The sequence below is a fragment of the Colius striatus genome, chromosome 1, assembly GCF_028858725.1.
Source record: "Colius striatus isolate bColStr4 chromosome 1, bColStr4.1.hap1, whole genome shotgun sequence".
Classification (NCBI taxonomy): Eukaryota; Metazoa; Chordata; class Aves; order Coliiformes; family Coliidae; genus Colius; species Colius striatus.
In genome coordinates this window covers 20,011,135-20,026,847 of record NC_084759.1, presented here as the reverse complement: position 1 = coordinate 20,026,847, position 15,713 = coordinate 20,011,135, and the positions used below count along the sequence as shown (strand labels likewise).

Sequence of the window (15,713 nt, the reverse complement as noted above, 5' to 3'; positions counted from 1 at the left end):
AAAGCATACTCTATGTGTGTTACATAGTAGTGTTTAGATAGAAGCATTCCATTGATTTGTCAAATAATGAGTCATTAATGGACAACATGACTTAAAATCTGAAGCTATACCTACACTGCACGCACAGCGGTGCATATAGGGTGGAAATATTTTAGCTTGCCTGATACATTGCAGCTAAACTGCACTAGAAAAAGCTTGAGCATCTCTACCACATTCTGGTCACGTCTGAAATGTCTGTAGACAAGCTGTTAGTTTAAACTATGGAATCAGAGATGCTGTTCACACTCTGTCTTCATTCCCCAGTTATTTCAAGCATATTTGAAACCAGGGAACTTCTTATCTATTTCTGTTGCCCTGTAACTGAAAACTGAACACAAGTTGGACTTCTGAGGGATGTGTGTGAGGAGGCTGTTAGCAGGCATCCACAGTGCTCAGTTGTAGTGAAATAATAGCACGAGAGAACTGCCAAAAGTGTATGGTCCTGTGCACTGGAGGTGCCCCTGGGAGTGGTAATGGAGGTCTGGGCACTGGTCAATCCTATTTCTCCAGAACTGGCTTCAAGTCTTGCTGGAGTTTCCATTTTATGGTTTGAAGTTCTTAGTGAGTCCTTGCTTTAGTCCTTGCTTTAGTCCATGCTTTAGTATTTCATTATGTGAATGATGGGGAGTGTGGGAGGGGAGGGGAAAGGGGAATGTGTGTATGTGTATGTATGAGAGAAGTTAATATTTGGTGCAGACTATATTTAGAGCTGCTTTAGAGTTATAAACGGACACTTTCTGTGCACTATAGGTTGGTTAGTGTGTTGGGATTTTGTGTTGGTAATTTAACTGGGCCCCTACAGTGCCAAGTGGTGTTTTCATTGCCAGGTAGTTGAGTGCTTAATAAATCTATCCAATGGTATTAAGTACATTTTATGGGCCAGTCAACTTTTTTCCTGTTTCCAGCTTTTAAGAACAGGACAGCTGCTAGACTTTTCAGGCAGTTCAGTTCACATGTGAATTCTGAGCCCAGCAAATTTTTCTTTCTGCCCCAATTACTCATCAAGTTATTTTAAGAGGTGATCAGCACTAAACAAAATCAAGGTCATAAAGCAAAACGCTGAACGAGATAACTCTGCTTTTGTTTCATCAGCAGTAATCCAGACGGGTGTATTGAAGGGCTATGTAAGTTGCTCCCACAGGATGTTGACTCTGGAAAAAATGCCATGTAGAAAACCTCGGTCTCCCCCATTCCCCAAGCTCCCCATTCTCCCTTCTGTTTTAATAGTATAGCTTTTGGATATCAGTTACGTTCTTTTTGTTGAGTGTTATGTAGCTGACCAGAGATGTGGAAAAGTTTTGTCTAAAGCTTTGTTTAAGGGAGTGTAAAATAATTTGGGACTTTAACTAGAACTGATGGGGAAAGGTATTAGGGTTGTTTGTACAGATGGGGTTAGAATGGAAATATTTAATCTACATGTAGGTATTTCCAGCATACCTCATGTGATTTGGTAACCTGATCCACCTTTTAAGTGAAAAAAGGGCGTTTTGAGTGTCTTATCCAATTTAGTAAGACAGTCCTGAGTATTTTTCCACTTGTCTCTGGTTTAGACTAGTTGAACTCTGTTCAATTCTGTGAATTTTTATCAAACTGTAAGTGATGTAAAATGAGAGAAGGATCAGGTTAAATTAACTACCAGTAAAACTGATAAGAATATTCAGACGTCATGGAGACAGCTCTTCATTTTTTATTTGGAATTGAGTAACATCATCACTGAACTCAGAGTTGCACCAGCAACTGCGTGAGATCAGGGAAAGGCCTTATTTTTTATGATCGTAACTGCATGGTCTGAGTTGAGAAAGATGGCCTGGCAAGGGCGCAAGTAAGCTGGAGGAGGGAATAAGGTAAGCCTGCAGTACCTTCTGCAAAACCACTGAAAATGTCTCTGATGTGCTTTCTGGATGTATTAATGATCTTTCTCCTTCTGATGGAGTTGGACCGCTGACAGTCAGGGAAGCCTGCACTGTTATCCGTAAACCATTGGAGTTGAAACCAAACCTCTTTCCTCCAGTGTGCTGTATGGCAAAGTGTATCAGGTGGGACTGGGAAGGAAAATGAGGCTTTTAAACCTTTCATACCTGTTTGGTCTCTTGCATAAAATATGAGCAAGTACATAGATGTGAAACTATTTTTAAAGCTGCTTTCTCCTTCTGAAATAGTTTGGCACAGGTTCTGAAGCGTAGTTCTTCAATAAGGAAACTTCCCAGCAACTGCCCTTTGATTTCTTCTAAATGTGGATTACAGCTGTCCTTTTGGTAAAGGCATGTAGCTCAGCATGTGAGAAACTGACACTTTTTTCTCTCCTTTTCAGAGTGTCTCCTCTACAGAAGTCTGAAATAGTAGACATGGTCAAGAAGCACGTCAATGCCATAACACTTGCCATTGGGGATGGTGCCAATGACGTAGGAATGATCCAGACAGCTCACGTTGGAGTGGGGATCAGTGGCAATGAGGGCATGCAGGCAACCAATTGCTCGGATTATGCCATTGCACAGGTCAGAGGCAAAAAAGAGCAACTGCCTTATTCTGTTGTCAGAAATGTGCTGTGTGGTCAGGTAGTGCTTGATTGCTTATCTTAGCCTTGAAACTAGGAGCATCTCTACCCATTTTCTTTTCAAGGCAGTTGTATAAAACAGATACCTTGGATCACAGAATCATAGAATGGTAGGGGTTGGAAGGAACCTTTGTCTGTTTGGGATTCAGTATTAGGGTTTTGTATTCTTGAGGGCAAAATTCCACCTCCCCTCAAAGTTTCATTTCTTCTTGGCAACTGTGCAGTGTCTTGGTTCATTGGTAACCAGGAAGAAGCACTGTCTGTGATGCTTGTGTTAAGATGCTTTTGAGTGTAACTTTCTGCTCTCGGTGCAAACTCTTTTCTCTTCCGACGAGTAGACATTGTAAACAGATGTTTAAGAGTTTGACTCTTTGGAAATTGTTATTTTGAGAGGTCTTTTTTATTCCTTCTCGCCACCATCATGTATCAAAGAATTAGTTACAGCTCTAGAGAGCTGCTCAGTGTCTCCATTTCAAGTATGTTCTTTTGAATGTTATTTGAATGAGTGTTCCCAAACTGTGCCATCAAATTCTGCCCTTCTTACTTCAGCTGAAGAGGAGAGTAAAATTCCTGGTTTGTTTCACTGAAGAAACCTATAAAGACTTAAACATAAGAAAGGAAGGATATACTTCAGTTGCTGGGAATCCTCTCGATTCTATTTACAGCTGAGGTGCTTCATGAATGTGTTAGAGACTTATCACAGGGTAAGAACAACTGGAGCTGACAGGAAGCAGAGATGATCCACTGTGATCTGTGAGCGTCAACTGATGTTCCCTTCTGGCAGAGTGTAGGCAGAATTGCTCTACTAAGTGATATGAAATATTTTTGTGTTTCGATAGTTTCAGTAGAAGGTGAGGTTTTTAAAAGGCATGGAGAATGCTTCTGTTTGCAGCAGGGTTAACACAAGAAACAGTTACCTGTGCAAAGTAACAGGCTTGTGTTGGTGCTCCCTTCTGCAGTCTGATGAAGCATACTGGGTTTTAGAGTTGAATAACTAAGATCTTTAACCAAATTAATCTTGAAAACTTCAGTCTCTTTTATCAAAGACTTATTCTGTCATAAATAGTGGCATATTGAAAATACATAGCATATAGGAACTGCCATAAAGTCTGTGGTATCTCATAATGACCTTCTCATTTTTAACTTCTGTACACTATATATTGCTTCTGCTGTAGAATTCAATGATCTTTACTTGAACTACCTCAGATCACTTATTATATTCATTTTAATAAGTAAGCATAGACAGGGAGAGTTTTATCCATAGAGGGCCCTACACACTTAATTCTTTTTACATTAGTTGCAGTAATGGTAAATCAGAAGTGGTGATTCCATGTTCCTGTGCAGCTTCTGCGTTAACAAAATTCTGTCTTTGTTGTTAGTGTTAGAATATTACTCTTGATTTAAATTACAGTCAGGGAGTTACTGACAATAGCAATAATATCATCTTGGTTGAATATGAAACAAAAGTTGGTCACATCAGAACAGACTCTTAACTTTTGGAAATTAGTAAAACACCATGGAACTGTATTTCTTGTGATTGTGAAGAACAGCTTTGTACTGGTCAGAAAACATATAAAGAAATCTCTCTTGTAAAGGGGACTAGTAGTGCATGGTAATGTGTGTTTCAAAAAAGATATTCAAAAGAAAAACCTGATCTCTGTGGGGTGTATTTCTTTCAACAAAGATGTGTAACTACCACTAAAGCGTTACTGTATGTGCATGCCTTGAAGGCAGAGTATGTTCTTATTGAGTAATTTAAGATGACTACTATAATGTAGCATCTCATGTTTAAATGGTATTTCAAATGCAGTGATGCCAGAAGTAGGCACTCTTGGAAGAGAAAGTGTCTATATAGACTCATTCGGGATTCCAAGGAGAATCAAAGCATAAACCAAACAAAAAGAAAAAGGCAACTTGTGCCCGACTCCACTCCAAATAGCTTCCACAGGTGCAAGGAGCATCTGTTTGAGTCATCCTTTTCCCTTGAAATTATATTGCACCAGTGATCCTTATTTAGACAATTCCCAAATCAAATGACCTAATGATTTAGAGAGACACAGTAGTAGAATTTAATAACTCTCTTCCTTGGTAAAAGACTTTATCTTAATCTAGAGAGCATCTGGTGTCTAGGGACTGTTTCCTTTTCTTAAATAGTGGAACTTCTTTCTTAATTGTTCATATTTCAGGTTGCTTTTTTGGGGGGGAAGTTTGGCCTGCATTTTGTGTGCGTTTTCACTCTGTTAAACACACTTATGATGCCTCTCAACATGACGTCACCTTTAATCCAGATGTGGGGTATCTTTCTGAAAGATCATGTCTGCATTTGAAAAGTTACGCAGGGATTGATACAGAGGCAACTGGGAAAACTTACAGAAACTGTTTTGCAGGTAGGCCAGCTAGATGATCATAAAGTTCCACTCTGGTCTAAAACTATAAATACTTTAGTGTTCAAACAGGGGCACTGTCTTAGTAGAGCCCTATCCTTACAGTTGCTCAGTTAGGCCAGTAGCTGTGAGTTTGCGTAATTTCAGTGACCAGCATTGAAAGAAATCCATTTCCTTCCCACATCTTAATGGGACTCTTCACCACTGTAAACAGGCTCTGAATTCTGTTATTTAGGTTATTAACATCTTCCTTAATGTACTATGCAGTGCAGTCTTTTTGATGAAACTACAGACGAGAACAATTTATTTTAGCCATTTCTGTTGCCTTCAACTCCAGAGAAGACTACATCTGAGATGGTCACTTGTTAAACTCAGCAGAGAGAGTTTTTAGGGTGTGCCTAAGTGTCGTATATAGGAGGTGTTTAGGGTGACTTCTCAGGACCTAGTGGCAAGTTTCCCATCACCGCTAATGTGTTTTGTTAGGGAATTTTGATGAAGAAGGCTGTAGCTGTGCTGCATATTAGGTGAGGCATTAGATGTCCAGTAGATCAACTGCTCCCTTGTGAGTTTCCCCACTTGAAGTCCTCATTCAAGTTGGGCAGATGCTGAACCATGAAGCTTTGTTTGCTTTTATTTCCTCTCTTTCTCTTGCTGACGTGTCTGAAAAAGTCAGAGTTGCTGATGCATGGGGGAGAAGTGGTTCTTACAGGATTTGTGGTTCAGTGATTTCAGTGCTGGAAGTCATGGGAGCAGAACTATCTCATGACAGTCCTAATTCATTACTGTAGCTTTCAATTTCAAATAATCATTGGTTGAAATAAATGATCTAGAAGCTAAATTTAGGGAGTCGGGCTTTTTCTATCAAGTCACTTTGTGGAAAAGAAAGCAAAGCAAATAATGATTCCACCTTGGTGTCCAAGAGCCTTCAGGTACACACGTGATGAACAGTAAATCTACCACCAGTCTGAGCTGTCTGTAACTGGAGAAAAGAGGAATGCTACATAAAAAAAAAGTTCACTGAGAAATCCAAGACTAGAAAATGATGCATTTCCTCAGCTGCATTATGAGAGAGCTTCTAAAAAAAAAAGTCCGTTTTCAAAACTGCTTAATTGTGAGAAACTGAATTTGAGCTGTATCTAGGGTTGAAAGGTAGGTAGGTATCTGTTTTTGAGATGCATTTACTTGTCCTTGTTGGCAAATGTTCCCTCTTTTCTTTATACAGTATTTTAAGTGCGTTGTATAACACATGCTTGCATGCATTTCATGGGCTGAAAATGTTAACGTATTTATTATCTATGAAAGACTGCATCTGTTTTTCCACCGGTCTTCCACCTATTTCAACTCAAGACAGTTCTAATAAACAGACTGAAGATTCTGAACCTTGTGAGCCCTCAAACTCAGGAATCTTCTTTGACCACGAAATGACAAGTTCATATATATATACTTAATCAACAAGACTATGTTAACCTTGCCTCATTTTGCTATCAGGATACTAGGATTGATTATTTATTGTTGTTTAAAGCTGGTGAAGACCACTTAAAATATTTACATGAAAAACCTTTTTTTGTAGCAAAACCTCTGCATGTTTTTAATGTTGCTTTCACATGTATGCTAGGCTATTTAAATATTACCCTTGAGTAGCTTTAGTAGCTGATCAGACGGTATTTTTTCTGAGGGCAGGGGTTTGCTTTAACTAATTTTTTTAAACAACTTTTCATACATGTAAAAAACTTGCTTTATCTCTTCCAGTTTTCCTACTTGGAGAAGCTGCTGTTGGTTCATGGAGCTTGGAGTTACAATCGAGTTACCAAGTGCATACTATATTGCTTCTACAAGAATGTGGTTTTGTATATTATTGAGGTAAGATTAACTAAATGGATGAGTCTTACTGGTGCTCTTAACAAAAGAAAGACTGACCTAAATGAATTAAGCTAAAAGGACTGACATTTTTCCATACTTAACAACTTAATCTAAGAAAGGAAACAGAATTTTAAGTTAGTTCACTTGAATTTTTAATGTTTGCAAAAGGAAAACAGAAGGTTCCAATACAGTGAAGACTTGGATATTAGATGTCAGGGACAAAGTTTATTCCTTGTGTGCAAATGTTCTTATGGAAAGGCTTTTTGTATTTATGGAATTATATCAATTACAGCTTGTATTTTTTTTAAACTTGAATTTGGGGTGAAAATTAACCCAAAATTTCATTGAGTAGAATCATGGAGAACTCTATAGGCAAATCATAAACTAGATGAAAACTATAGCTGTTGCTTCCAAATTAAATAAGACTATAGCTAGAACAGACAAGAGTTTGCCTTGTTTTTTTTGAAAGAGAGGACGTAATTTTGTTCTACAATGCCACTGAAATTATAAAATTAATCCAATTATTTGATAGTATTCACAGTAAAACTGTGTTTTGAAAAATTAATTGCCTGGATATGTCAAGTGATGAAATGGGATTTTAAGGAGGACTGAACACTGTTACGAAGATAAATATGTTGTGTTACAGCCTGCTTAGGTAGGAGTGTAGTTCTCATGCTTCATTACCTAGCCTTGAATTTAAGAAACATCAGGAAGCGATGTTTATCATGTGCTGCTGCCTAGTGAGAAACACATCAGGAGCTCACTGAGTATGTCACTGAGTATGAACTGGTCATTAGATACAGCAATTTCCACATTGTTCATAGGTTTTATTTATATATGTCCAAGTGTATAGATTAGGTTTCCTGTTCCTTTCTACGACTAAGCAGACATGAATGAGGTTAACATATGATAAAACTAGAACATTTATAATTAGGAAGCTAGTTCTGTTGATCACAGGAGATGGTGAGTAAGTCACGTTTTACTCTTCAGTGAATCGTATCATAGTCAGTGTGTGTATACCTGACTCCCTCAGGCTCTGATCATCTTTTATGCATGATGTTAGGCTCTTAGGAACTAATATTCTCCACTAACTTGCTCCATTTTCCATGTACTATTTCTGAATTAACTGTTGGCTGTTATCATTTCAGTGCAGATTAGTCTGTTTGCTGCAAGAGTTAACACTGTGCAATCGAAATAATGGCCATGTTTTGCTGTAGTGGGTGAGAGCAGGATGGTTGAGTGATATATAGTATGCTAGATATGTGAAACGATGTGAGGAGCTGTGGGTTTTTTTCCTAAATTGTAAGCATACAAATCTTCACTGTGTTCCAACTCTTCAGCCAGATTCTCTGCAGAGCTTAAATCCCTGTTCCTGACAATTCACAAGTGTATTCTTGTCCTGGTGTAGAAACCACCTTCAAAGCTCTAAAATGAATTTAACGGACTTAAGATTTGATTCATGTTGAATTCCCGAAATAGTGTTTAATTTGTTTTGTGCTGATTCCAACTAATGTTTTCAATTAAGTGGCTTTTCATGTTGCTGGAGGTGCCAATAATATTCATTATTATGTTACAGAAGAGATACTTTTTAGAAAAACTTTTCTAGTGGATTTCTTATTGGAAGCAAAAGATTTTGCCTGAATTGTTCAGAAAATGCTTAGCAGCGTCATGATAGCTTTCTTTTCTCCGTTTGAAAGTTAGTTTTGGAAGTTCTACTTCATGCCCATTTTATCAGTGTGTGTCTTTGCTTCATTTACTGTAGTCTGACAAGTAAATTGAATTCTGCGTCAAATGTTACATGGCTAAATTTTGCCTAGCCATGTGAGCAGCTGTGGAAAGAGTTCAAGACAAGTCCTCCAGTCCAAGGTAGCTTAATCATCTTTATCATAGAGCGGGATTTTATTGTCCAGAGATGTCACTATATGATACAAGAAATGCAAATCTGCTCCAAGAATGTGAGGTCAGATGTTCTCTTCACTATATTAGTCTGTGTTCATTTTTTTCTGCTTACTGTACTGAGGCAAATGTGCTTTTGTGTCTCCTAATGTCCATGACTAAGGGTGGACACCACTGTCATCTAAAACTTGAGCACTAGAAAAAACACTTAACATTAACTCCAAAACATGAAGCCCTGCATTGGGGTTACCCATCTGCTGCTCACGCTGGATAGAAGTTGGGAAGAAGTTTAAGTTTTAAGGGAAGTGAAATGACAGAATAAGCCTTGTAAACTTGCAGCAATGCCAAGAGCTCAGTTTGTTTTTAGTTCCCCTGGTGAGCTTGAATTGCTAGCAGCCAAAACTGCCTTATACTAGCCAAACTGCCTGGAAACCCAAGAGACACTAGTTTTGGAATCCTAGGGATGCAGGGGAGAGAGGAAGTCTAATTCTCTCCTTAGCTTTACACAAGGAAAGCTGAGTTGTTTTGTATTTATACTGCGAGACCTGGGAGTGCTGATCAGTTTGTTATGATGCTCATGTAAGAGAAGCTCCATGAGGGAATAAATCCTTCTACTTTAGAGAAGTGTAGGTGAGTGCCCAACACTTCTGCACTGTTACTTGTGCATATAGTATGTTCCTGATTGTTTCCCAGTGCTCTGAACAAGTTTAATCTTTAGCTATAATTTCAGCTTGCATGTGTGGTGTATAGAGAATACTCTTCTAGGGTCTTAATGAAACAGGATTTTGAACTACTTTCAAAGTTAATCTTCTAAAGGATTGTGCTGAGTAAATATTTATAGAGTTGGATCAGAAAGCACATGAGTGAGTATGACTGTCAGTTATACCTTTGTTACTGTATCTGTTTTACTTCAGTGAAGTTTTAACACCTGAGGAATAACTACAGTAAGCCTTATGTAAATGAGCTTTGCAGTGGTGAAACACTGGGGCTTATCCTAACTTTTATTCCCTGATGCTTTCCCAATACTGGAGAGAAATAAGAGCTGGTACTCAGACTTAGCACACAGAAGATCCACACACAGCTTGCAGAGGTATATTAAAGCCCCTAATACACTTAGAAGTTCATCTTGACGTTAATCACTGTAGCATCTGAAATGGTAAATTTTATCAGATTTCCTTCAGATGCTGGGAGAGAAGGTAATAAAAATGCAGAATTTGGGATTTGGCAGGAAAACACTCAGGTGACAAACATCATGGACTTCATTTCTAAGAGATGCTGCTGGGTTAAGGTTGGTGCTTACTTTCCTGCAATGCCAGATGCTTTGTGGAGAGAGGAGCCTAGAAACTGTGTTTTCAACTGCTTTGACAACTACTGAAGTGTGCACCCATATTGGGACAGGTTTGTGCAGCTAGAGAGCTAATATAGCAAAAGACAGGCCTTGTAGTCAAGTGATTGTAGGGGAAATAGAGATAAGACTGTATTTTCCCTCTCCCTTGATTATACCTTCTTAATAAATTTTTGGGAGGTGAGTTTTAAGTAATTGAGGTCAGTGAAGTCTGAGAAGATTTTTGGTTTGGCTGAACAGCTGGAAACTTGATGTTGCTCTCCTTTGTCTGACCTGATTTCTTTTTCCTTTTGCATTTTTTTCATTGTTGTCCTCCTGTCATTCTCTTAATTTTCCCTCTTGATTTTTGAAAATACAAAATTTGGTGAAATGCAAATCCAGAGCATAAGGAGGAGTGCATCCTGGAAATCCAGGTCCTTTCAAGTGTGATTTTTAGCCTGATTCTTGAGCCCTTGTTTATTATGGCTTCCAAGGTGCTTGTGGGTGGGAAGTTGGGACTCCTTCACTAATGACCTCACTTACTGGTAGAGTGGTGCAGAATTAAGCCTATCCATCCACTGAGCTGCTTAAGAGATGAATTGCTGGTGATTTCCCACTCTGATTGGCCCTGCTAGGTCTGTCCTAACAGTAGCAGAAAAGCTACATAGAAAGCTACCAAGATGGATGTGGAGATGAAATGCAGATATCAACCCCCTTCTTTTGTGTCCATTCCTTTATTTCCTATATCTGGCTGCAGTAGCAGAGTGCATTAAAGCCGTTACTGAGGAAAGCCAATCATGTAGCATCATCCTGAAGCAGGTCAGTGATGGAGTTTTGGCTTCAAAGATTTGACAGACAAATACCTGGGTGTCATTACAAAGTACCATCTCATTCAATTATTTACGTAGCTGACTTTAAACTGAGTAGTGAAACACAAGATCTGTTTCACATCTGTTGAGCAGATATATTTCACTGGAGATGATATAAAGTTGTCCTGATGACATCAGAGCTTTGAAATATGGCTGATCTAAAATGTAAAAGAATACAGGAATGTTGCTTTCATGTCATGCTTGGAGAAGTAGAAACACAGCAAGATCAAAGGCAGTATCAGAAATACCAACTAAGAGTTCAAGGCATTTGGGAATGGTTCCATGGAAACAGTAGCATGGAAGATAGGTTTCAGGCCTATAATGAGCTTAGTACTTGACTGGAACATGTTATTTATCTGAAACATACTTAATATAAACTGCTCTTGTATTATATATTGTAGAGAGGTGGGAGTGGAAAATAGTCCCTGTGTCAAGGTCTGGAAATGTAGGGCCATGGCAAAGAAGAGTATGGCAGATGAGAAGTGGGAAGTAGAGTGTACATATGTTGCTGCTGCATTGTTTTCTTTTTCTAAGAATCCAGAGATAAGTTATAAGTCCAGATTGAAAAGCTGTTTCTTTGTAGAGGCTGAGAGGGGTGTCATATATGAGCAATATTAAATAAACAAGATAAATGTCCAAAAGAATAAAACAGCAGGATGGTAGTTTCTCTTTTGGAGCTACTTTTTCAAGTCTTAAAAGCTGTGAGTAAACACAGTGCATAGATAAACATCTTTTTACGTAACTGGTGATTTCGTGAGTCCAGCAGAGTCTGGCAACAAGAGCTGTGAAGTGCTCCACACATTCTTAGTGGTCACCACTTCAGATTAGCTGATAACACACATGAAAGCACACATGAAATGTTGCTGCATGAGACCTCTCATTTGTTTTGCCAGTTTTCTTTCTTTCCTTTCAAATACAACAGTTATTTTGAAAAATATGGAAGCAGACATGGGAATTTTAGCTCTCTTATCCAAATGGCATGTGGAATTGACTATATCTGATAGGATGCTAAAAATATAGCTCCAATGCTTCTGTATGCTTATCCCTGACTTTTGTAATCTGATTTATACCTACATCCCTAGGCTTTCTGTTTCCAATTGACATAACAATTCTGAGAGTGCAGCCAGACAATAGAAAACGTTAAGCATGGGGATTTTTGCAATGAGTTGGGGACTGAACTGTAATAACTGTTGCAATAAAAAACAACTTTGTTAACAGATAAGAGCAGGGTTTTTTTTCCCAAGTGCTAGATTAAGAATAAGAACATCTGGTTGTAAAATTCTCTGTGAGGGATAACAATACAGGCAGCTGTCTCGTCATGCTTATGTATTCAAAGGAATCAGCTGCCTGTTCAAGTACTTTAAATGTCAGTAGGCATTTAATAGTCATTACTTCTGCATGCATATATTTGGTGTGATAAGCTTATGGCAATACTGTATCACTATCAAGCAAAGTAGGAATGTGTGTGTGTGATTTCCATTTTCTATAATTTAGAAATCTGGCTTCTAAATTCTCAGAAATGCTTGTATATTCCGAATAAATAACATTCTTTGTGGACAGGTGCTTTCAGATAGGGAAAAGATGGGATTCAGTGTCCTTAAGATTACTATCCCATGTAAATTTAGGTGCCTGAAAGAAACCCATGTAGTGGCCACGTAGATTACCTTAATGGACGCTTTGGGGTCATGAAGTGCAGTATGGGACTGGCAGGTGTGCCACCGGACCTGTCTGGAGCAGCAGCAGCATTACTAGTATGGAGAGGTCTATGTTGGGGGACTGAACTGAATTCTATCCAGGAAGTGAAGGAATCTTTGTGTGTGTGTGTTCTTGTTAATTTGGTTTTGAAACATGTAAAAAAAGAAAGAAGGGAATCCAAACCTCTCGGCTTGAGTAGCGTTAATCTGTTCAAAAGTGTAGAATATTTATCGAAGTTACAGTACAGAACTTGCAGACCTGGAAAGCACAGCAATGGACACAGTGTGAGCAGCAGGGCATGTGAGACTCGGCACTGACTCACGATAATTTTTGCAAAAAACAGGTTATATGTGTGTGCCTACTTTTCTCTTGCACTGGTTTCTTCTTAGCCTCCTACACAGGTTTAACATGCACAAGTGGAAGACGTAGAGTACCACTGAACATTATCCCTTTGCCGCCCACCAAAAAACCTAATGGTAGGCTCCAAGTCAAGAAAATGTTCTTTAGTAGCACTAGTTACAGAAAATAGATCCTGCATAAAGCTTGCCAGATTTCTTGGAATATCATCAAATTCAGTTGGCTAACCTAGTCTAAAATTGGTCCGATAGTGTTTTGCTTTTTGCTCTTAGAGAAAGAATTAGGCTGTATTTCTATTGATTTACAATAACTAGTTTATATTGCTACCACTGACAATTTATATACAATTTATATACATATTTCAGCTCCCTCCTTGTCTAAAAAGATTCAGGATTACATGTAGGCAGGTCTAACCAACTTTTTTCCTTGGAGGTCTTCAAGACCCACCTGGACATGTTCCTATGTGACCTGATCTAGGTGAACCTGCTTCTGCAGGGGGGTTGGACTAGATGATCTCTAAAGGTCCCTTCCAACCCCTGCCGTTCTATGATTCTATGACTTCTTATTTTTTGGATTTGTAAATGAGTAGGTTAATCCCAAGCGTTTCCAAGGAATTGGTCATGAAGATAAATTCATGCTAATTTTCCTTTCTTTTATAGTTCTATGCACTGCACAGGAATCATTAGAAAGCAGTCCATCTTCTCTGGAAACTGAATTGACTCAGCTATTACACATCTGGTTTTGAAGTTTTTCCAACCATTTTTCAAGAATGATGGAATGAGCACCAGCATTTTCCTGACATTTGTGAATGCTGCCTTGATTACACCCTATAGCCAACAGAGCTTGTAATTTCTCAATGTTCTAAATATTTCAAGTGATAACTTGGGTACATTAGCGTGGTCTCAAAACGTGTAGGGGGAAACACCTACCAGATTCATTTATGCTACAATAGACTACTTCCAGATCTCTGATATTTCATTGGGCAGATTGTGTGTTTACAGTACTTTGATCTATTTTTTTGTGTATATTAATGTACCTAAGGGGTGTATGAGAGGAACAGTGATTTGGGTTTTTTCTCTGTAAAATACATAGTTTGATGTAATAACTCTTAATACTTGGAAGACTTAGAGCACTAATAATATTGCTCTTTAAATTGGAGGCCATTAAATATAAGGTCGTCTCCCAAGCAATGTGGTCATCAAAGGCAGAATTCTATCAGTAGTAAACGGGGTTTCTTTCAGTTTAACTATATTACCCATGAAAATGCAAGTTTATATGTAGAAGGGAGGTAACTGAATGCAAAGAAGCTTTTAAAAGGGAAGGTAGACCTATGTTACTGAAGTTAGGAAAACCCAAACTCAGGAGTTTTTTAATCTAACAAAACCAGATTGGAATTCGAGAGTTTATCATTCTTCATTTCAACCCCACTTTCTTTCAAACAGTTATAAGTTTTCATATCAAATGTAACTTTTCTTATAGCTTGGGATATTGGCATGAAAAAAGAATGCTTTGACTCACTAATATTGGATAATAAAAATCAAAGGGAACAGATCCTACTTCTTATCCTTATAGGCCAGTTCAGTGCATATGGCATTACTTGTGGGTTCAGAGCAGGCCAAATTTCAAATTGGTATATCAACCATATCAAGGAATAACTTGTGCTTAAGTGATGCTGAATTTAGCCATGTATGCTGTACTACACTGAGGAGGGTCATTTTGAGAGCCGTTTTTAAGTCCACCATATATACATAGATGCATATACACATACAGATGTGTCATACAGCTCTTCACAAATATATCGTTTGGGCCTGTATCCATTTTCTTTGCATCCCACCTATACCCTCATAAATAGACTAGTAGAGACATTCCTGATGTACGTGGTGTACCTGATAGCATAAGGGCCTATACATATCATATGTATGAAGGGAAGTTTTCCTTTTCAGCTTTTTACTAGGCAGAAGCCATGGGGCTGGCATGTTGAAGGTGTGATGGTTTCTTCTTTTACACCTGTACCTCATTGCTCTAAATAGCTATGTTCAAAATGCATTTCTACAGCCATTTACTTACTTTTGAGAATGATAATACATATGCTTACAGAAGAGGCCACACTTTGCTAAAAGGGGCTTGGAGATAGACCCTGAATCCAGTGACTGCTGGCAAATCAGAACAGTGACTTTAATTCTCTGGTTTAGAAGCTTTGAGGTACTTGTGTTAAAATGACCCCAGAAGTGTGCATGTTGTGTAACTTAATGCAACTTGGAAGACTTTTGTTTTTGTTTAGGTGGTGTCAAAGTTTGGAAGTGTTGTAGGCAAGGTGTAGTATCAATTCACAAGTTGTGCTTTTGAGCACTTTCACTAAGTCCTTTAACTTTTTCTTTAGAGCCAGAGTACTCTGAAATACAACTTGAAACCCACATTTGGAAGTGTGGTGGTTTGCCTGTTCCACTGAAATCATTGAATAGTAATTGCATTTTCAGCTTTCCTGGCAGTTCTTTGGAATAAAACAGGCTTTATTTGTTCCAAGCCATGTGCTAGGATATTGTTGTTTGTTGTGTGCTTGTGAACAAAAGGTGGTGTGAGCTGCAGTTCACTTGTCTGAACTGAATAGAAGTCTGCCTGGTTGCCAGCTGCTTGGCTGCCCGGCAGTAAGGTCGGGCTATGTTGCTTGGTGTTCCCTGCGCATGAGTAACTTCATCAGTTCTATCATCTTGAAGCATTTTATTACTATTTGGTGT

The 15,713-nt window shown here is 38.5% G+C and overlaps 1 protein-coding gene across 2 annotated transcripts in view; it reads left to right on the top strand.

The window, feature by feature from the left end:
* The window catches only part of ATP8A2 (ATPase phospholipid transporting 8A2), a 291,601-nt gene that overhangs the window by 137,180 nt on the left and 138,708 nt on the right, over positions 1–15,713 (top strand). For both annotated transcript variants that reach the window (XM_061992915.1, XM_061992924.1), the window contains 2 exons: positions 2,351–2,534; positions 6,727–6,837. In XM_061992915.1, the coding sequence (XP_061848899.1) occupies positions 2,351–2,534; positions 6,727–6,837 (295 nt within the window). The remainder of the gene's footprint in view (positions 1–2,350; positions 2,535–6,726; positions 6,838–15,713) is intronic.